General features: G+C 44.3%; 1 protein-coding gene across 3 annotated transcripts in view; it reads left to right on the forward strand.

The window, feature by feature from the left end:
* The window catches only part of mpped1 (metallophosphoesterase domain containing 1), a 68,660-nt gene that overhangs the window by 39,587 nt on the left and 7,548 nt on the right, over window positions 1-21,525 (forward strand). For all 3 annotated transcript variants that reach the window (XM_074624891.1, XM_074624892.1, XM_074624893.1), the window contains exon 5: window positions 19,175-19,290. In XM_074624891.1, coding sequence (XP_074480992.1) covers window positions 19,175-19,290 — 116 coding nt within the window. The remainder of the gene's footprint in view (window positions 1-19,174; window positions 19,291-21,525) is intronic.

Below are 21,525 nucleotides of genomic sequence, written 5' to 3' on the forward strand. Positions count from 1 at the left end.
GGTAATTGGTCATTATTTAGAACAGGAGGGGGACAAATGTGCTTCCCCCAGCACTTCTAAATGCAAGTTAAACGGCCCTTCATTACGGCTGCGCTAACAGTGAGGATCGGTGGTGGAGGGGGGGGGGTAAAATGTCACATGCTGCAGTCCAGACACGACAAGGCAAGGTGGGGAAGGATTTCCTCCTCTTTCCCTCCCGTGACATTTCATGGAGGTTTTGTTTGAAGGCAGAAAGTTTGAAAACAGGTGAAGCGGCGCTGAGACTGTTTGTATTACGTTGAAATCCGCGGTGTGTCTACCCTGAGAGGCGAGACGAAGGGAAGGAATCAGGTTTAGAGAGAAAGGGTTGTTTTCTGTTAACAGCAGTAGAGCAGAACTTCGTCATTATCACTGTCGATATTGTTAAAAACAATCGATCAGCGGCTGCAGCGGTCCGATCCGTCGGTCGCCGTGCATCACTCAGAACACTCTGACAGGTTTCTGCAGTGAAATGAAGCTCCGTTCCTTTTCTCTGCTCCCACACAAACCCAGAACCGGTGGAAGAAAACAAGGTGGCAGGACTCAGAACTAGCTGCAGAGCAGAACCTGCAGAAACAATTCATGCACATTGAGGTGAAAAATAGTAATAGTTTAAATCTTTCCTAAAGCATTTTCTTCTTATTCTACCCAGATCCGGTCTTATTCTACCCAGATCTGGTCTTCTTCTACCCAGATCCGGTCTTATTCTACCCAGATCTGGTCTTCTTCTACCCAGATCTGGTCTACTTCTACCCAGATCTGGTCTTCTTCTACCCAGATCTGGTCTTATTCTACCCAGATCTGGTCTTCTTCTACCCAGATCTGGTCTTATTCTACCCAGATCTGGTCTTCTTCTACCCAGATCTGGTCTTATTTTACCCAGATCCGATTGTCTTCTACCCATATCCAGTCTTATTCTATGCAGATCCGGTCTTATTCTACTTAGATCCGGAGGTCTTCTACTTAGATCCGGTCTTATTCTATGCAGATCTAGTTGTCTTCTACTCAGATCTGATCAACATCTAACCAGCTCCGATTGTCTTCTCTCCAGATCCAGCTCTTTGAGTCAGCATCGGCCCGATATCTGATCCGGTGTTGGTATCTCTATTTTTAACCCAAACCATGATCTTTCCCTAAACCTAACCAAACCTCAACCATAGCGCTCTTTGTCATTTGGAGAACTTGTTGGTTTCACCCAAGAGAGTCGACACTGAGTTGAAGTTAGTAATAACCAGCTGGACGTCGTGTATCTGTGAGCCTTGTCACCTGTACCTTCAGTCATTAGAGAGTAGTAGTACTAAGCAGTAAGTATGCCGTGACGGTACTCAGCGGTGAGTACAGGCCCGACTCAAGCACCGCCCCAACCCACACAGCTCTTCCTACCAACCCCCCCAGCTCCCACACGCAGGCTTGAATTAGGCCTCATTTTGTCGCCTTGTGCAGCTCCTGCAGGCGTCTCCAAATGACACAGCAACTCACCCACCTGCTCTGCAAGCACACACACACACACTCTCATGCACACACACACACACACACACACTCTCATGCACACATACTCCTGCAGCCTCCACCTGCTGCACCGAGGGAGGCTTAACGCCGGGCTGAAACCATGTGCTCTGATCCAGCCCGTCCTCCTCATCACTCCCTGCGCATCCAGCACACATTCCGAGCCTCCGCGGAGACTTCCCCGCGCTCATCCCCTCTTCCTGGTTCTGTTTGTCCACCCATCTGCCTGTTTTACCATCCCTCCTCCTCCTCCTCCTCTTCCTCCTCCTCCTCGTTCCACCCCTCCCATCCTCACATTTTCACACTCTCCTCCCCTGATTTTTTTTTTGTTCCTTTTTAAAAGATTCTTTACACACTCCACTTGGGCCGATTAGCGCGTCGTTAACGTTGTTTCCACGTCGCCGTTCCCTCCCAGTGAGAGTCGTATCCGGCGGGAGCTCATTATCGCTGGGCATGAAGTTGAGTACCGGGGTCCCGGCTGATTTGTCACATCCCAGTTCCCTCCCGCCGTCGAGCACCGGCAGATTGGGGGTGTTGTTGGGGGGGAGGTGTGGAGAGGATTTGTCTAGAACTGCCTGCTCTGGGGAGCGTAACAAAGTGTTTTTCTACGGCCCCGCGCTTGTTACTGTCTTGTTTCTTGACAGTAACTCTTGTCGGCAGGGAGGGACGGCGGCGAGCGAGTCACGTGGCGCGTCGTTGAGAACATTTCCATGTGCCGTTTGTCATGTCGCTGGTATTGTTTACAGTGATTCATGCAGTTTTTGTTTATGGCTTTTGTATTGTACTGTGAAATGGAAATGGCGCCCCGGCATCCACTTACAAGATGCATGAGATGGGCTGGAAGCCGGCGTTCGGAGAGGCAACGATTTATGACTCAAACAGACATTTTTCTTTCAGCGTGTTAGCTTCATCAGAGGGTGTACATCAATTCATCCAGAAGCCTGACAATGGGTTTTAACTAAAGTATTCTGTGTCAGCACGGTGTTGTACGTAGAGAAAAGTTAACACGGCATTGAATGTAACCACATGTGATGGTTCTGGATGAGTTCTGTATTGTGCGGCTCCTTGCAGGTCTTCAGCATCCTTGAAAAAGTTGCTGGTTTTTTGACAAATTAAATGAAGTTGTAAAGTTTTTAAACGAATAGATGAATAAAAAGGTTTGGCCTTCGAAGTGCTTGATTAAAAGGCATTGAGGGGTAATTCATCATTTCACCTCACCGGTCCAAACATAAAGGCCTCACTTCTTCTACACCCTCTGATGGGAGGTTTGCTTTCATGCAGCTGAACCAAAACACGACAATTTAAAACCTTAGATTTCACCAAATATTGAAAAGTCTGGTGGAAAGTAGATTCTCAAGGCATGATTAAACCTAATCAAATATTAGTGGTCCTCAAAGTGGACCCAATGAAACGAGGGCTACATTAATTTAAATGACCAGTTGATCCCAATTAGAGGATTATTAGAATCACTCTGCCACTATCTCCTTTTGCTGACTGGTAGAATATAAATTAGAGACTCAGTCAGCGATAGATAAACCGTGGTGATAAAGGAGAAGGTGGGGAAGCAGCTGGATTACCAACCGCCTCAGAACTCAAGGGCCCCTGAGGGCCTCATTGGGTGTCAAATGGTTTGTGCTAATGTCATTGAAACTTTGTTTGGCAATAGGACCAAGGACCTTAGTTAGGCTGACTTGCCTCTAATGTCAAAATCTAGTTTTTAAGACGATGTTTATTTTAATAAATGAGGAGCCACTTCTTAGAGGTTTAACACATTTCAGTAGTTGTGAGTTTTTTTAAGATTATAGTCAACTAGTTTTGCATGATCTTCATTACAGTACAAGGTTGAGGTTTGCCTCAACTTTAAAATGCTTCATCCCATATCTAACCTCTTCAGTTGGGTGTCTCTTTGGTCACAACAGGCCAAAACTTAACTGCTTAACTATAAAAGCTCTGATGGAGGTTTTCCAGCACAAACGTTTGTTGTCTGGTCTACACTACTTCTTCAAGCTTTATCAGAGAGGTGATAACGATCCTAACAAGAAAAAATGTTTTAATCCAAACATTTCCAATAACTCCAAAGTCCAAAAGTCAAAATTTATTGGAAAAAGAGTTTTTAATTTAACGAAACATCAATATTTGTTGGCGTTTAGCTGACGAGTTATATTCATTAAAGAAAGCTGATTTAATCAAAAAAAGCTCATTTAAAGGTCCCATATTGTAAAAAGTTAGATTTTCATGTCTTTTATATGATAAAGCAGGTTTAAGTGCTTTAATAAATACTGTTAAACTATCAAAACACTCAATATACAGAGAAATACACACAGCCCGTATTCAGAAATTGTGCGTTTTAAACAACCCGTCAGGATTTCTGTTCATTTGTGATGTCACAAATATACAATATATAGATCATTACACGGTTTTAAACATTCTAAATGTGTCCCAGTTTATTTCCTGTTGCAGTGTATGTAAATAACATCAGCTGACAGGAAGTAAACATGGACCCAAACTGTTGCCTAGCAACGCAATTTTGTTTCAATTCTATTGAAATGCACTAAAAACGGAGCGTTTCCGACAGAGGGTGAATACAGGTCTATTCAGACAGACAGTATGAGGAAAATAATGTGTTTTTTTAACATTACAGAATGTAAACATGTTCTAGTAGAAACACAAAATACAAGTATGAACCTGAAAATGGGCACGATATGGGACCTTTAATACACTGAAGCACCTTATTCACATTGAGGGTTTTGTTCGAGGATTTCGGGCTTCGAGGAAAATAGGTTGGGAACCACTGGGCTGTCCCACAGGACCGGTAGAGGTGGAGTGTCCTGCCGGTCTCTCAATGGTCTCTAAATTTGGTTGACTAGTCGAGTAGTTTTGGAGAGCCCTACATGGTATTCCAGCACTGAGGCCCATCAGCTCATGTTTGACCCAGGACTCCCTAGCAGGTTAAACCGACCATGAATGACCTCCGTACGAGATCGTTTTGAGGCACTGAAACCATCAAAATGAACAAAAGTCAGCTAAGAAAATTATTCTTACTTTAAACAACCTTTGTAAACCCGACAGAGCTTTTGACAGATCCATCACTGCAAATGGAGCATCGTGCGATCCAGAAACCTGCAGAACTTTATTTTGAGTTCTAGTCGAGTTTCCAAAGATTATAGACGGAAATACACTCGTGAATTCAACGTGTCTGAAACGGTGCGTCTAGAATCTCCTGTCTGACGTGATGCTGAATATCGTTCCCTGAAGGACGGCTCTGTCACCGCGTACAGTTCAAATCAACAGGTAGTTTGATCACAGCGAACTGAGGGTGTGTGTGACATGAAACCCTCGTTCCCTGGAGGGCTGGAATCAGTTCAGACTCTCCTGACATCAGACTCCACTAGAGAGCGAAAGCGGCCGATGAAAGAGAAAGATGGAGAGGAAGATGGAGAGGGAGAGCGAGTGTCATAAAAGCAGAGGAGAGCAGGAACAGGGGACTCGACTATTCATCTGTCACTAATCCTGCGTATTATTCCTTCCCTCTGCTTGTCCGCCACTATCCCACTTTCCCCTCTCCTCTCCTCTGTGTCTGTCTTTGCTTTCACTCTTCGTGTCTCTCTTTGTTTGCCGACGTTGTATCTCCTTTCATGTCAGGTTTTTTTTTTTTTTTCCCATCTTTCCTTTTCCTCCACTGCGTCTTTCTCTTTGTCTGTCTCTCCATCGTTCCTCATCCCTCTCTACCCAACCCCTCCCACCCCTTTATATACGACGGCAGACTTTCTTTTATTAAAAGCAGGAAGCGTCATCCAGGCGACTGAGACCTGCCAGGTGTGTGTGTGTAATTGACGGAGGCCTTGAGGTGTGATATTTCAACGTTTTCAGCAAACAAGCAGATTTTTACAGCCTTGGGGATGGATGGATGGATGGATGGATGGATGGATGGATGGATGGATGGATGGATGGATGGATGTACAGTATATAGATGGATGGATGGATGTACAGTATATAGATGGATGGACAGACTGGGTAAATGAGAGGAAGTTGGTGTGATGGCGGTGCAGTTTTTTGGAGGGAGGCAGCTGCCAGTGACAGCAATCACTCGGGGGGATGGATGGGGAATAGGATCTACGCTGTTTGAGGAGAAGGCGGCCGATTATTCACAAATGTTTTCAGCTGGAGAGTTTTTAAAAGTGCCCGGCTCTGGTTGGACAAACTTTTCCTGCTGGCAGAATATTTCATGATTTTATAGTGAAAACCGCTTCTAGTGATCACGTCTGTCCGGGTCAAATTGATCACGGATGATGCCTTGCAAGGTGGCTGCGTGATTCGCGTGCGGATGTTCAGACCAGCTACATTTCTGCGTTTCTGCAGCTGCTGCTGTCAGCAATTTCTTTCCACAGTTTTCCTTTCATAATGGCCATTTCATTTCATTACAAATATCATTTATATTTATTTTAGACAGAGAAAGGTTAAGAAACGTGTGGTAATTTGTAAATAATATTCATAATCCACAATTAAAACCCTGTACTATATTCATTCAAGGAGCTCTGCAAGTCACTGCATGTTCTACATCACTGTCCTGCAAATATTTCAGAATAAAAGCCTTGTGTTAACAAATGAAGGAATTCTGTCAACAGAAAAAAACGCTTGGGGGCTTTTATTTTGAAATGAAAGCAGGAAGTGTTGATTTAAAAAATAAGTCTTTACTTTTTTTCATCTCTGTAACATTTTCTACAGATACAGACATCGAAACTGTAGTAACTTTGCTGATATGATGTTACTATACAGTCATTAGATCACCTTCACTGTCTGTTGCTGCTGTGGAACGCTCGCGACTCGCGTCAAAAATAGGCGAGACCTCGAATCTCTAGAAGAGACGAAGCCGAGCCGAGCGTCTCACTCGGGCAGTGTGGCTGCTCTAACCTGTTAACACGGACGCCAAAATAAAAAACACAACAGGTTTGGGACCAATGAAAGAATGCCAAATTAGCAGTTCTTGTTTGCAATGTACCCATGAATGTACAGCCTCCATGAGCTGTGTCACAACCTCTGCTGCTGACCGTGTTGGTAAGGCGGCCAAATCAGCTGAAGTGTATTTGTTTGATGAGATGTACTGTATCCTGCAGCATCTGCCTGTGTGATATACAGTACACCTACTCTACTACAGCACACACACATATGCACACATATACATATGCACGAGTGAGTGGTGAGCATGCAACACACTCAGGGAATGTCGACATCATCAGAAGTGTGTGTGTGTGTGTGTGTGTGTGAAAGCTGTACATGAGCTGTGAGCAGACAGGCTAGTGCAGAGCATTCACTCCAGACCTCACACACACACACACACACACACACACACACACTCACAGAGCAGTCAGACACGTTCCTCTGTGTCCTCTCACTGTTTCTATGATGAAGCTCGCTCACTCTGTGTGTGTGTGTGTGTGTGTGTGTGTGTGTGTGTGTGTGTGTGTGTGTGTGTGTGTGTGAGAGAGTGTGTCATATGGACAGATGTCCCCACTCTCTGTCCCACAGATGGGCTCTGTGATGCCACAGTGTCCTTGTCCAGGATTCACAGGATGCTTGGACACACACAAGCAAACTAAACCCAACTGGGCCCTCGACTGAGCTTCTGAGTGTGTGTGTGTGTGTGTGTGTGTGTGTGTGTTAGTGTGTGTGTGTGTGTGTGTGTGTGTGTGTGTGTGTGTTAGTGTGTGTGTGTTGCTAGTGTATCTGCGGAGAGAAGACTGTGTCTACTATAACACTGTGTGTAGATCAGAGCTCATGGCAATCTTCTAATCCCTCCGCTACTTTCTGCTGAGATCTCCGCTGCACTCACTGCTGACCTGCAATTACACCAATCACACACTCCTCTACTTCTATCTTTGTGAGGACACTCATTGACATAATGCATTCCCTAGTCCCTTAACCTTAACCTGAACCATCACAACTAAAGGCCTAACCCCAACCCAACCTTTACTAAACCCTAACCTGAACCTAATTCTAACCCAAATCTTAACCCCTTTAAAGTCCCACGGCCCGCCGACGAGCCCGGACGCTCTTACTTGAGGTAAAATAATAACATAATACCGACTATCTCTGAGGATCATTTTGCAAAACCAGTCCTGAGTGTGTGTGTACATCTGTGTGTGTGTGAGAGTGTGTGTGTGTGTGTGTGTGTGTGTGTGTGTGTGTGTGTGTGTGTGTGTGTGTGTGTGTGTGTGTGTGTGTGTGTGTGTGTGTGTGTGTGTGTGTGTGTGTGTGTGTGTGTGTCCTGGGACCTGCTGTGAGTTACATAAATCACGCTGAGGGCCAACATGTCTCCAATCTGCCTCTCTGCAGAGAGGTGTGGGGGGGTGAAGACAGTCACCGCCACACAGGTGGAACCAAGGTCACAGGAAGGGCAGATTAAAGGAGCAGTGCACCTCCAGATCCTGCTCTCTCTCTCTCTTTACTCTCCTCCTCTATTTCCACTTCATCTGCTGAGTCCTGACTTGTTAAGTCACCTTTATGTTGCAATGTAACATATTTTAAAGAAGCTTCGTTGGTGGTGCATTCAGGTGCTTTGGTTGGAATTTGTTTTCTGCATGATCGTTCCTATTGGTCATGATAACATTGTACAGTAGTCACATGTTAATTGCTGCAAAGTGATCTCATCCCCACTCGCCATATCTTGACGCTGAAGCCCAGATGGGTCGAGCGTGGTGAATGTCGTGAAACGGTCTCAGTTTAACGTTGTAACGTGTGGTTGTGAAACGAATGGTGTGAAACTGTGGCGGTTAGGTTTAGGCAACAAAACCACTCGGTATACGTAATAGGTTGGCTTAAAATAAGTATGCTTGTAACAAAACGTAACCTACGGACGTAATGTCATGACATGAACGTCAAGTGACATAACGTCATCAGTAGAATCACTCAACATTTGGTTTCACACGGGAAACGAACGTCCGTCCCCTGTGTTTGTTTGATCCACCACCATCCCTCACACGTCTGTTGCTCTGGCTGTCTAACAATAACGCGGATGGGTTTACATTGGAGTTAGTTGAAAGCCCGGTGCATCTCAAACAGACGCTAAAGGGTGCCTTGTGTTTTGGTATCAAGCGTCGGTATCTGACACGCGGCCGATTGCTGAGACATCACCGAAAATAGATCCAAGAAACACGAGCGGTCAGAAACTTATTTGGTGAAATGATTTACTATAAACTGTCTGTTGTCAACATCTACCACAGTTCAGAGACCCACTTCTTGTTTCAACAGTGATCTCCTGTACTTACAGGGCGTTGTCACTAACAACGCGTCAAATACAGGAGCGTGGTCAGTGGCCCTTCACGTTCTACGTAGCCCTCTAGTGTCTGTTTTGCACGTGCAGCGATTTCGGTGTAACATCGGCACCACGGAAACAATGCCAATAGAACGTCAATAAAGATCCTTGTCGTCTCGGTGGACACAAGAAGACACGGTGTTCATGTCCCGTGTGAAATGACAAGTCAACGTTGAGTTATTTTAAATTACAGAAGCTAGGCCTACGTAATTTAAAGTTTAAAGTTACGTAACAAACGTAGTTCTTTAACCCAAACAATGTTTTTAACGTCATTTGAATACATTCCCTGCCGCCACCACCACGTAACGCGCTGTTAAGACGGCGCGGTCATTTCACGCATTTCTGTGAGATCAGGCTGTTCTCAACACAACGTCCATTAAGTAGCTGTTGTAAAAGTTTTCAATCACACCCACATGATCTTCATCAACAGATGGAGTTTGCCTCGTTGTCACAAAACGCTAGATGTTAAAATTTCACTTCATCAGCTTGTTGAATATCGTCAAATAAATTGGAGAATTTGGCAGTAAATGTGGCGAGTACAATCCCTCTAAACAATAAAGAGAACATGTTGTGTGACCCAAGGTGTTTGGTAATGTCTGTGTGTAGAGGAGAGTAAAATAAGCGGTGATTTAGGGATGGATGGAGTGAAGTGATGTTAGGACAACACACACACACACACATACACACACATAGTGACAGTGAGCGTGGTGCTGCAGGCGAGTCCCTGTCACATCTCTAATCCTCCTTATTGTCAGAGTCAGATATCCTCTGCCTTCCAGCTCTGTCTGTCTTCCTCCCCTTCCTTCCTCCCTCCTCCCGTTCCTCTCCCTCTTTCTTCATCCCTCATCAGAACCATTCCACTTATTCTCTCCTTCCTGTCTTATTTGCTGTTTAAAATGTGTCTTTTGCATCCTCTCCCCTCCTTCTTACCGTCTGTCTCTCCCCGTCTCTGTATTCCTGCTGTGAGGATCAGCCCGCCGTGGCAGGCAGGCCGACTCGCATGTGTGTGTGTGTGTGTGTGTGAGTGTGTGTGTGTGTGTGTGTGTGTGTGTGTGTGTGCCGGCCCACGATTAAACATCAAAGTCTGTACGCGAACGGGGAATCAAATGGCATGTGTCTGCAGTGGTTTTGAGCCACGATAAATAATTAAATTGAAGAACTGTCTCTCTGCAACATATAAAACAACTTGTTCCCTCTCCGCGTCTCCCTAACTCGGCGCCCCGCTGTGCTGAGTGGGCCGACCGAGTAAAAACTCTCACACGCTTGCCATGTACCACCACGGAGCTATGTGAGCGCACATTTTGCCTCTTTATATACGCACACAACGCCTGTTTGTGACCACCACCACCGCCACGAGTGTCCATTGAGTTATAACTGTCGAATTTGCTGAGAAGGAGCGCCGCTAATCCCATGGCGTGGGAGGGAAGCGAGGCCATCACAGAGACTCTGCTTTATCAAACGTCTGTGGAAACCGCTGTTGTTGTTGTGAACCCCAGCTGGGAAGAGGAACTTTTTTAATTTCGTCTCTTGTTGTTTTGATTCCTTGACTTTGCTTTTGAATTGTCTTTTTCTTTCAGATCAGAGGAGTGTTTTTAGGGAACAATGGCTCCAGCGTTCTTCATACAGCTGTTGCACGTCTCGGCATTCAAGGCTAGACTTTTTAGACTTTTCTGTTGTTCGATTCCGTGTCGAGCAGCTCTGGTTAGGATTCACAATGTAACTCCTGAACACCTGCGGCTGTCAGGAAGTTTAAACAAAGACTGCTGGAGGGAACTTTTTGGAACTGTAAATACTTTTATAATTTTATGTAACTTGTTTTTGGATCTATCCAGCAGCCTCGTAGCTGTACTTACTCAGTTGGAGTTGTTAAGTCGTTGGATATACGTAGCAGTCAGAGAGGATAATGAAATGTTTGTGGAACCGACCCGAGCCTCATATTCCACCGACATGGCAGCAGAATCAGAGAGAAGCAGTGATGGTGAACCTGGCTCCTGACTGTAGAGGCTGAGTCATCCCAGTCGCAAAGCAAAGTGACGTAAATATATCTAGCGACCGTTATTGAAAGTTATGTGGTGTAATAAAGTCCAAAGGTCCAGGTGGACAGGTCCAACAAACACAGGGCTTTCCCCCAGGAGACCGCTGTCTGTGTCTCATGTGAAACCAAAACTAAACGTTGACTTAACGCTTATTACAAAATGTTGTAGTCCGCTAAGGATGGTTATTTATTTGCGCTAGTAATATTGTTACGGTTGTTGCATTACATTGTTACTGTACGTTGCTACGTTGCTACGATACGTTGTTACGTTACATTGCTACATTACATTGTTACATTGGTACGTTACATTGTTATGTAATGTTGTTATGTTGTTACATTATTGTTTTAACTCAAACCATGATATTTTTTTCTGCTTATTACATTATAACGTACAAAAGTCAGCTAAAGCCGGTTGTTATTTATTTTCGCTAGGAACGTTGTTATGGTTGTTACGTTACGTTGTTACGTTACATTATTCCGTTACGTTGTTCTGTTACGCTGTTGAGTTGTGTTGTTACATTATATTTTAACACAAACCATGATCTTTTTTCTGACCTTAACTAAGTAGTTTTGTGGCCTTTACCTAACTAATTGTTTCACGTTAACCACGTGGCATTGTGAGTTTCTGCATACGTGCTACAAGGCTAATATGAAACGTATTTTTGATTCAGAAATGTCGACATTCAACATATCCCAGTGGTTTGCAGCAACTTACAATGCAAACATGTTGTCTGGTAACTGGATTGGCTGAGGCGGCTTCTGAGGCGGACCGGCAGGCGGTCTCACCTGCTGGATGATCTTGCAGAGGCTTCAGAGTCGACCTCCGTCGGAGCGGGGTAGTCCCAGAGGAACAGCAGCCTCCCCTCCGCTTAGTTTTAATTGAAACAGTTCCCCATTGATGTCTCCTAATGAGGAAGGGCAAAGAGGTCCAAGGATGTAAAGACATAGATGTCAGGCAGAGGAAGTTTGCTGTGGGGAAAAAACACTCAGATAAATATGAACGTATTTGCAAAGAAGCATCTTCACGTACAGTATGTGCTGAAACAGAAGAAACATCACTTCACAAATGTGTGTGTGTGTGTAAGCAGACCGCCGCGCTCCGCTCCCCCAACCTGCCTCCCAGGCTGTTATTAGGGTCGTTAAGTCATCAGCAGTTAATTAAATCTAGCAGAGGTGATCACGGTTGGGTGTTTTCACTGCGTCGGTGCATGTAGTGATTAGCAGGCGGCCCGTGTTACACATTAAGACGGACCTCGTTACAGTAATCCTCTTTAATTTCTCACCCTACAACCGCCGCGCTCCTCCTCATCCATCTCTGTTTGTGTGTGTGTGTGTTTGCTGTATTTTTCTCTCCCTCCAACAGTATGCCTGGATCTCACTGAAGTGTTGGTATTGGTGCCAATATACCACACCTGAGGTTCAGTACTGATACCAGAATCATATTTATATTTTCCTGATGTTATTCTTTAAAAAGCTCATAAACAACTTGTTTTAAAGGCTCTATAATTTCCTAAAACAACAGTAAATCGTGCATTTGTTGGGGACTATTTTCAGCGGCGGATTAATCCACATTTGGTGCTCTAGTGAGTATTTGTGGCAGCAGGACGGTGGATGTGGGATTGAGTCTAAATAAACTACAGTGTGTGTGTGTGTTCATGGTGATGAAGGAGCCAACATGCAACAGTGAGGCTCAGTGATGTGTTTTTAATAGTTTTTGGACAACGATGGAGCTCTACGGCTCAGAGGAAGAACATATATCAGGCTTTGATACACACACAATGCTTATTAGTTAACATAATGTGTTTAAATACAGGAATATACCAAAATGTGACTGTGTGTAATGTGAAAGGTTTCACTCAGTAAGAAATCCACAGAGAATTATGACCCAACTACCGTTCCCCTCAGCTCTATATGTAATATGACCTGTAAATGTCTTTCAACAAAAAAAAAAAAAACTCACCATTGTACTCTACCTGTCCAGCAACAAACAGCAGACAGTTAGGCTGCTTTCACACCTAATCAGGTGGTAAGGCAGTAAGAATGAATGCTGGTTTAACCGAGGAAATATGTTATAAAAGAATAAACTGTGCCAGCTTTTAGTACTTGAAATAATAATAACGCATTTACGCAAATTAGTTTTAAAGCCACTAATTTCTTTAACGCATTAATGCAACTTGCTGGCTCAGTTTTTAAAGCTAGAGTGAAGATACTGGCATCATATGAAACTAGAAAACCTAATGAATCCATCAGTACCATCCATGTCATACTAGCTTGTTGCGAAGGAGTTTAAATAATGCTCCGAACTTATGCTACATTTTGGCGAGGAAAAACTAGTGTGGCCATTTTCAAAGGGGTCCCTTGACCTCTGACCTCCAGATGTGTGAATGTAAATGGGTTCTATGGGTACCCACGAGTCTCCCCTTTACAGACATGCCCACTTTATGATAATCACATGCAGTTTGGGGCAAGTCATAGTCAAGTCAGCACACTGACACACTGACAGCTGTTGTTGCCTGTTGGGCTGCAGTTTGCCATGTTATGATTGGAGCATATTGTTTTATGCTAAATGCAGTACCTGTGAGGGTTTCTGGATCAATATCTGTCATTGTTTTGTGTTTTTAATTGATTTACAATAATAAATATATACATACATTTGCATAAAGCAGCATATTAGTCCACTCCCATGTTGATAAGAGGATTAAATACTTGACATATCTACATGGTGCTATGAACACATTTTGGTAGTTATTTAAAAAGTACTATAGTTTGATACCCGGTCCTTCCTCTTCCCCGTCTCCAAACTCTGCCTCTCTCTCTCCTCCCTGCTGGACCTCAGAATAGCTTCACTGTGGATGTGGTGTTTTTAAAAATTCCCTCTCAAACGCAGACGGCAGCCTCTCAGAGAGCCGGCTGCTCTCCTGGCAGCAGGTCGTTTCTCCCACTAACGAGGAGAGCGAGGGGAGAAGTGAAGAGGCAGAGGAGAGAAGGGAGTAATATGTCAAGAGGAGACGGACAGGGAAGGAGGAGGAGGAGGAGAGGGGGAAATGGACAGAGAGATGTGATGAGGGGGAAGAAGAGAGAGAATGAGAAAGAGAGAGAGAGAGGCAGGCATGGGTGCTTGGCAGCCCTCGGCAGAGGCATTCAATGATTCATGGACTTACTCCAGTGATACGGGCCTCCGTTAGTAACACACACACACACACACACACACACACACACACACACACACACACACACACACACACACACAGTGATACATGCACACTCAAAAACTTAAGCCGAGCTGTGCATTGCCCTGTTTGTGTTAAATCTTTAAATGCATTTTAGATCAAGTGTTAAGTTTGACTTTTCCACTCGTCCTTAAGAGAGGTGAAGCCAGGAACTCCAGAGTGTGTGTGCGTGTGTGCGTGTGTGTGTGTGTGTGTAATGAAAACTGTGACTAAATATGTTTGTCAAAGACCTTTTATTCCGTGACTAAGCCGTTTCACAATAAGCACGGATTTTAGTCCGAAAAATTTGCACGGAATTTTATAAAAACTGATTTTGTGGGTTCTTATGAACGCTTCCACAGCCCTGTTCCCTGTGGAACATTCCTGCGGGGAAAAAATATTCAGACAGACCTCGATTTCAGTGGATTTCCGCCTGCGAAAATATATGTTTGGCCTGCCTGCCTTCACTCACACACCGCGCTCGTTCTCGCTCTTTCGCTCCACCTCTCACGTGCATGCTGCTCACTCCACACTGCAGAAGAGTTAGTTTAGCTCTGAGAATATCTAGTGAATGTTCAGTGGACGTTTGTGCAGAAATAACTGCTGCAGCTCCTCCAGACCAACAGAGGTTTCCCGTGTCTTGTGAAGTGACGGGGCTCCGCAGAGAGAAACGTTATCGTCTCCGAACAAAACTCCGGCGTCTCCCCCGTTCCCTCCGGCCGCGGTCGGGAGGCTGAGGCGGGAAAAGCCAACACTAGGATCAGCATTGATTCATGGAGAGACCGTGGTCTGGTCAGCTAACATTACTGCCAAGCAGCTGAAATATAGAGTGATATTGTGCTTTTAGCTGACGTGTGTCTCCTCACTGTGTTGATCGATGCTCCTTCATGTCTATGTAGAGCGAGCACAAGCGCCAGCAACAGGACGCTGACTTTAGTTGACTTAACGGACACAGGTGAAGCTGTTAACAAGACATTTCTGATTCTTACAAACAGTCCCTTTAAGACGACAGTAAAGTTACGATAAAGTCAAAACGATGAGACTAAAATGTCCAGACTTATAGTCACCTAAAACTTGGAGAAGATGAGGTTGACTAAATATGATAATAACTGACAAAATGAGCACTGGAGTGTGTGTGGGCGGGCGGGTGGGTGTGTGAAATGAAAGTAATGGTTTGAACGCCGTTGTTTTTCTTGTTGTGTGTTGCCTGAAGATGTGCCGGGGGGGATTGAGCGCTCTAACACAAACATCTGTTTTCTCCTTTTTTTTAAAACCCAGAACAAATATACCAGCCCGGCACATTGGCAGAATCTTTAATATGCTCCACGCTTCGCCCCGCTTCTCCTCCTCGACGTTAACACAAATCACTTGTACCATTGTAATCCCTTATACCTGATGAAAAAACACATCCTAATTCTGAAGCAGGGATATCATCCGTGGTATTACATTCAGTTAGTCTCGGGGGTTTGCTCGGCAAACACAGGAGTGGGTCTCCTCGCGGAGAGACGCTATACGGTCAATTCCTTTGCGAGAGATAATCTCTTTTGAGCAACTGTGATGGAGACGCCCACAGTCGGCACGGTAGACATTTTCCTGGCACGGCGGACGCCGTTGAAGAGGCTCGCTGCAAAATGAGATACAAACCGTTTGACAAAGAGTGACGCCTTCTCTTTACAGAATGATTGATGTTAGAAAATTAAAAGAAGCTGCGGTACTTTCTAAAGGATACCGTAATCCTCGGCTGACAGAGTGATAGACCGGATCGTCGCTGTGTTTTAGGTGTACCGGATGACAAACAGGTTTACAGAATTAGATCCACAGCCTCTTAAAAGATTAAAAAGAAAGTTTCTTTAATTTGAAAGTATATTTTCATGAAGTTCTGACAGGAACTCCAAATCACAGATTGCGTGCATTAAAGGACGGCGACTGTTATATCCCGTTAACTACAAACACGGTATCCTACGTTATTGCCAACCGTTTTCTAAAGCATACCATCAGCTGTTAGATGGAGTTCCAACCTGCCTGGCAGCCGCCGTTTCCATTCATTTAAGCACATTTTGAAAATCAACTTTCAGAGTCTGAAACGTGAAGCAGATAGTTAATTCATCAACATACAGTACAGTCGTTCTGTTTTCTGCTGTTCTGCTGTTATCATTGCCTGGTAATGCACTGAAGCACTGTGTGACGGTGTGTTCAAGAATACTCTGACACTCAAGTTCACATTATCACGTGACCCTTTTCACATTATCCTTTAGACAGCTTCAGTGTTTTCTTCTTCTAGGGTTAATTTTCTGACAAAGTTTTAGCTCAACAGGCTCAGTTTTAAAACTAGAGTGAAGATCATGTGAAACTATAAAACCTGATGAATCCATCGGTACCAACCATGTCAGACTAGCTGGTCATGAAGGAGGTTAAATAACACTCCAAACTTACACTAAATTTTGGAGAGGAAAAACGGTCATGTCCATGTTCAAAGGGGTCCCTTGACCTCTGACCTCCAGATCAGTGAATGTAAATGGGTTCTATGGGTACCCACAAGTCTCCCCTTTACAGACATGCCCACTTTATGATAATCACATGCAGTTTGGGGTCAAGTCATAGTCAAGTCAGCACACTGACACACTGACAGCTGTTGTTGCCTGTTGGGCTGCAGTTTGCCATGTTATGATTGGAGCATATTGTTTTATGCTAAATGCAGTACCTGTGAGGGTTTCTGGACAATATCTGTCATTGATTTGTGTTGTTAACTGATTTAAAAAATAATAAATATAAACATACATTTTTATAAAGCAGCATATTTTGTCCACTCCCTTTAAGGTTAATTTTGAACAGATAAAAAATGTGTGATTAATTTGTGATTAATAGCGATTCAATATTATAATATTATTAATATTATATTCTGCCTATAGATCCCTGTAAATCCTACACACTGGTCCTTTACTTGAACTGCTCTCTCCATCCTCATGAATCTTTCTCTTTGCTGGATACGACTCCGTTAAATGTTATATATGATATATGTATCATCACCGTCCGTCGGTCGTTATCAGAGGAAAACGCCTCTCCTCTCCGTCTTCTGCTCTCTCTCTTCATCCCTCCGTTCAACGCCGAGAGAATCAGAGAGCATCAAGCGCACCGCCGAGCTCATTTCAGTTTAATTGAGACGTCCGCGTGAAGACGGACATGAATATTACATTCCACGGGCCCTATTAATATGCTGAGGCCGGTCTAAATGTTTTAATATTCCCACTGTAAATTATTGAGATTGTGTTCATGGGCAGCGTCAGATCATTCGTCAGAAATGTTTAGTCTCTGATGTTCAGGAAGTGGTGGAATTTTAATCGCCAGCTGAAATAGGACGTGATTTCCCATGATGCACTGGCACATGTGCTTGACCGACCCCCTCCCTGCGCAAGTGACCTGGAGTCCCTGTTTTTAGCTTTCTTAATTAGAGAGAAGGGCGAGGAGACAGTGTGTGTGTGTGTGCGTGTGTGTGTGTGACAGGTATTTCTTTTCTATCTTCAGGCCTCGTCTTTCCGTCTCCCCATCTGTCTCCGGCGTCCCCGAGCATGTCAGACACACAGACGCACTCCGGAAATTATTCTAAAAAGTCCTCATCTGATGTTCCACTGAGCACAGATGCGTCGGGCAGCGGCCGCAGCGATAAAAGTTGGCGTTTCGAGTGACTGCACTCGGCAATTTAAAAAAAAAAAAAGCCGGTTGTGCGGCGGACGTCGTCGCCTACGGTTACACACTCACACACACTCACACACACACATGTGCAGCGTGTCGGAGAGGAAGATGGATCGGAGTACAGATTGTAAGTGACATGTTAATTTCTTCTCCGTCACTCACGACCGAGGCGTCCGTTATCAAAGTAAAGGGACGCGAGCCCCCGCCATCAAGCCTCTCCTGTTCTTCTTCTTCTTTTTCTCATTTCTCCCCTCCTCCTCGTCTTCTTCCTGTCGTGGAGCGTTCCGGGGCTCGACTGTGATCAAGGAGATGTTTAATGTAACTCTCACTGCTCAGCCCTGCCGGGGATCTGTTTGATTCCTCCACTAGATGACTGCTCTTCATAAGGCAGCTCCTCATCTTCAAGGTCAAACCACATGTTTTAGACACTAAAAGGAAGAAGACTGACAGGTGCAAAAAGAGGAGTGAGAGGTCGTGCTGGAGTTATGATCTTTGCTCTCCGTCTTGTGATCCACTTCAGGAGGTTCCAGTTAGAAAAGAACAATCAAGACCTGTTGAGAAAAAAGGAAAAGAGGGTGAGATCTGAGGAGTTTTTAAGGCAACAGAAGAGCTACAAGGAGGACACATATGTGCTGCCGGTGCCGAAACGTTGCATCTGCTAAACAGGAAAAGTCATGATATTCAACCTGATCTCATAAATAGCACGACATTTTAAAGCTTTTTCTGTCATTTCATGCCACAACGTTACCGGTGGTGGTTATGTTTAGCCAACAAAACTACGGTAATGGCCACACAACCACTTAGTTAGGTTTAGGAAAAACATCGTGGTCGGGCTTAAAATAAGTACATAATCTAACGCACACATGACCGTAGCCAGCTGTGAGGTCACGGTGATTTTGTCCTATATAACTCCATAATCAGGAGTTGAAAACATCTGGGGCCAGATGTATAAAACTCTGCGTAGATTCATGACTAAAAAGCCCTAATCTCTACTGGCTAAATTCTTGGCCCTCACTCAAACGTGTCATTGTTTTGTGTTGTTCATTGATTTACAATAATAAATATATACATACATTTGCATAAAGCAGCATATTTGTCCACTCCCATGTTGATAAGAGGATTAAATACTTGAAAAATCTCCCTTTAAGGTACATTTAGACCAGATAAATGTGTGATTAATTAACTATTTTAATTGATTGACACCTAGTTTTATTATAATGTAAAGGTTAACAGACAGGAGAGGAGAGAGAGTGGGATGATATCTGATTCAAATCCCACATCATGTTGTCTGTGCTTGTAAAAGTGAGCGTGCTAACCAAACTATCTGTTCTTCTTCCTGTGTGTGTGTGTGTGTGTGTGTGTGTGTGTGTGTGTGTGTGTGTGTGTGTGTGTGTGTGTGTGCAGGCAGCCCTGGTACTACGGCTGGGGCTTCAACCTGCCGCGGGGTCAGGCTCTGCTGGACAAGTGGAACCAGATCCCCGACAACACCGACATCCTGGTCACACACTGCCCCCCACTGGGTGAGACACACATTACAGCACACACACACACACACACACACACACACACACACACACACACACACACACACGTTACAGTTGACAGATATTGAGCGTCATGCAAGAAGTGATAAAAGAACAAATTTCCTCTTATTTGTGTTCATTATTTTGTTCGTATTGATTTCTGGGATTCAACATTTTTTTCCTATTTTTTCTCTTAACAGAAAAATAAGAGAAATTTGAGAGATTATTTCTGCATGAGGCTCGTTATATTTAATGCTCAACGCTTCTTTTCATCACGTCAACCTTCCTGTAACATCTGTGCTATAGTGAACGCCGGGTTTTGACCTCAGTAAATCTAGCAGAACACATCATCAACCTCTGCTAACATGTCTCCTACTATTATTATTTGTGCGATCCTCCCTTAAATATATATATATGCAAAAGACGCGCCCTGCGAACACCTGAACAAATGAAACACAAACTGCGACTCCATCTGTTTGATAAAGACTCTGTTTGGGGCAGAATGCGTCACATCTGTGCCTGAAGAACAGGCCCAAAGGCAGCAGTCAATCTGGCCCTCAGTGCTTTATTTATTTATTCATTCATTTATTTATTAATTTATTCTGACGTTGAATATCTTTAATAAATTAATGCAGTTTTTTTTTATTGTTTTTTTATTTAAAAACTCGCCAACTCCGACCAAACGGTCAAAATAGGCAGCGCTGATCAAATATTCTGTTACGTTAATGCCTATTTCTCTCCTCAAATGTTCTCAGAATCATCTTGTAGTGTACGGTTTAGCTGTAAAATGAGAAAGTTTGTGACTTGTGAAATCTTTTGAAGGAACGCATGACCGGAGCACAGCCAATGGGAACGCTCTCTCTCTCTGAAATGACCTGTGATTGGTCAAAGTCTCCCGTCACAGGCTAGATGATCTACAGCCGGAAAACAGAGCCATGAGGAGGAGCAGAAGTCTAGTTATCTCTCAGAACACTTGATTTACAATATGCTGAAAGGTTATTATGGATTTTTTGCACAATGATGCCAAAAATATTCTGCCTACTGCAGCTTTAACTAGTAAGTAGTCCGAGCAGTGCTGTTTGTTATTGTTTCTGGCGCATACTCATTACACAAAGCAACAAAGGGCACGCGCCAGATGAGGAGAGGACGTCATCGTTTCCCAAACCTGAGAGGCGTTTTCAAAAATATCCGTTTTTGTGACCCAAAACTCTGTTTGCATGTGGACGAGGAGCCAAAACTGAAAATATCTGTTTTTAAAAATGTCTGTATACGTGTAGACGGGGCCTGAATGGCTTGTTGGATCACAAAGCTCACAAACAGACTTGGTTGTCTGAGGTTTCGGGGGTCGGTCAGCTCAGCCTGAAAGAAACACACCCTTTACCTTTCGAGGAGCTTCTCTGTGATCACCTTTCAGCTTCTACACCCTCCTCTCTCACACAAACATCGCAAGACTCTGAGCAAACACAGATGCTGCCTCACAAGCTAACTGACATCCTGCACACACACACACACACACACTCCTCTCTCTCACTCTCACTCTCCCACGCACACACACACACACTTTCACACCTCATCTCCCGCTGCAGCTGTGGTGCTCAGACGAGTGTGTGTGATTGATTTCTGTGTCTGCGTCTCGGCTGCGAACACGGCCGTTTATTTTCCATTCAGCTTAGCGAAGTGTCTCCAGCTATCTGCCTCGTAAGCCACCGGCATATGGAGCAGCTACAGCAGGCTACTAATGCATGAGACACTCACACACACACATAGACTCAGAGCAACACTGGAGGCAACGGCATGAGAAAGAGAAAGAAGGATGATTGGGAAAAAAAGGGGAGATGGAGGACAAAAGTGTGGCTGATAAAGTGGATTCTTTTAAAGGGCTAAAGGGTCGAGTAAAGACATCCTCTTTTAAAATATTTTTTAAGAAGAGTGCGAAACGAACGATGGCCGAGGAGGTGACGGAAAAAGTGAAGACGTTGTTTCGCACTGCAGCAAAAAAAAAAAGCTTCCCGTCTTTTATGAGGCGCGATAAAACGGCAGATCGGCAGCTAGAGAGGAGAAAAATATGGCCTCTTTATCTGGCTGCGAGGAAGAACTTAACAGCAGAGAGAGAGAGAGAGAGAGAGAGGAAGAGAGAAAGTGAGACAAAAAGAGGGAAACAGGCTCGGTGCCCAAAGCAGCAGCTGCTTTGAAACAAGCAGCACATTAGAGCAAAATACCCTGAGACACAAA

Source organism: Sebastes fasciatus, chromosome 23 (assembly GCF_043250625.1).
Source record: "Sebastes fasciatus isolate fSebFas1 chromosome 23, fSebFas1.pri, whole genome shotgun sequence".
Lineage (NCBI taxonomy): Eukaryota > Metazoa > Chordata > Actinopteri > Perciformes > Sebastidae > Sebastes > Sebastes fasciatus.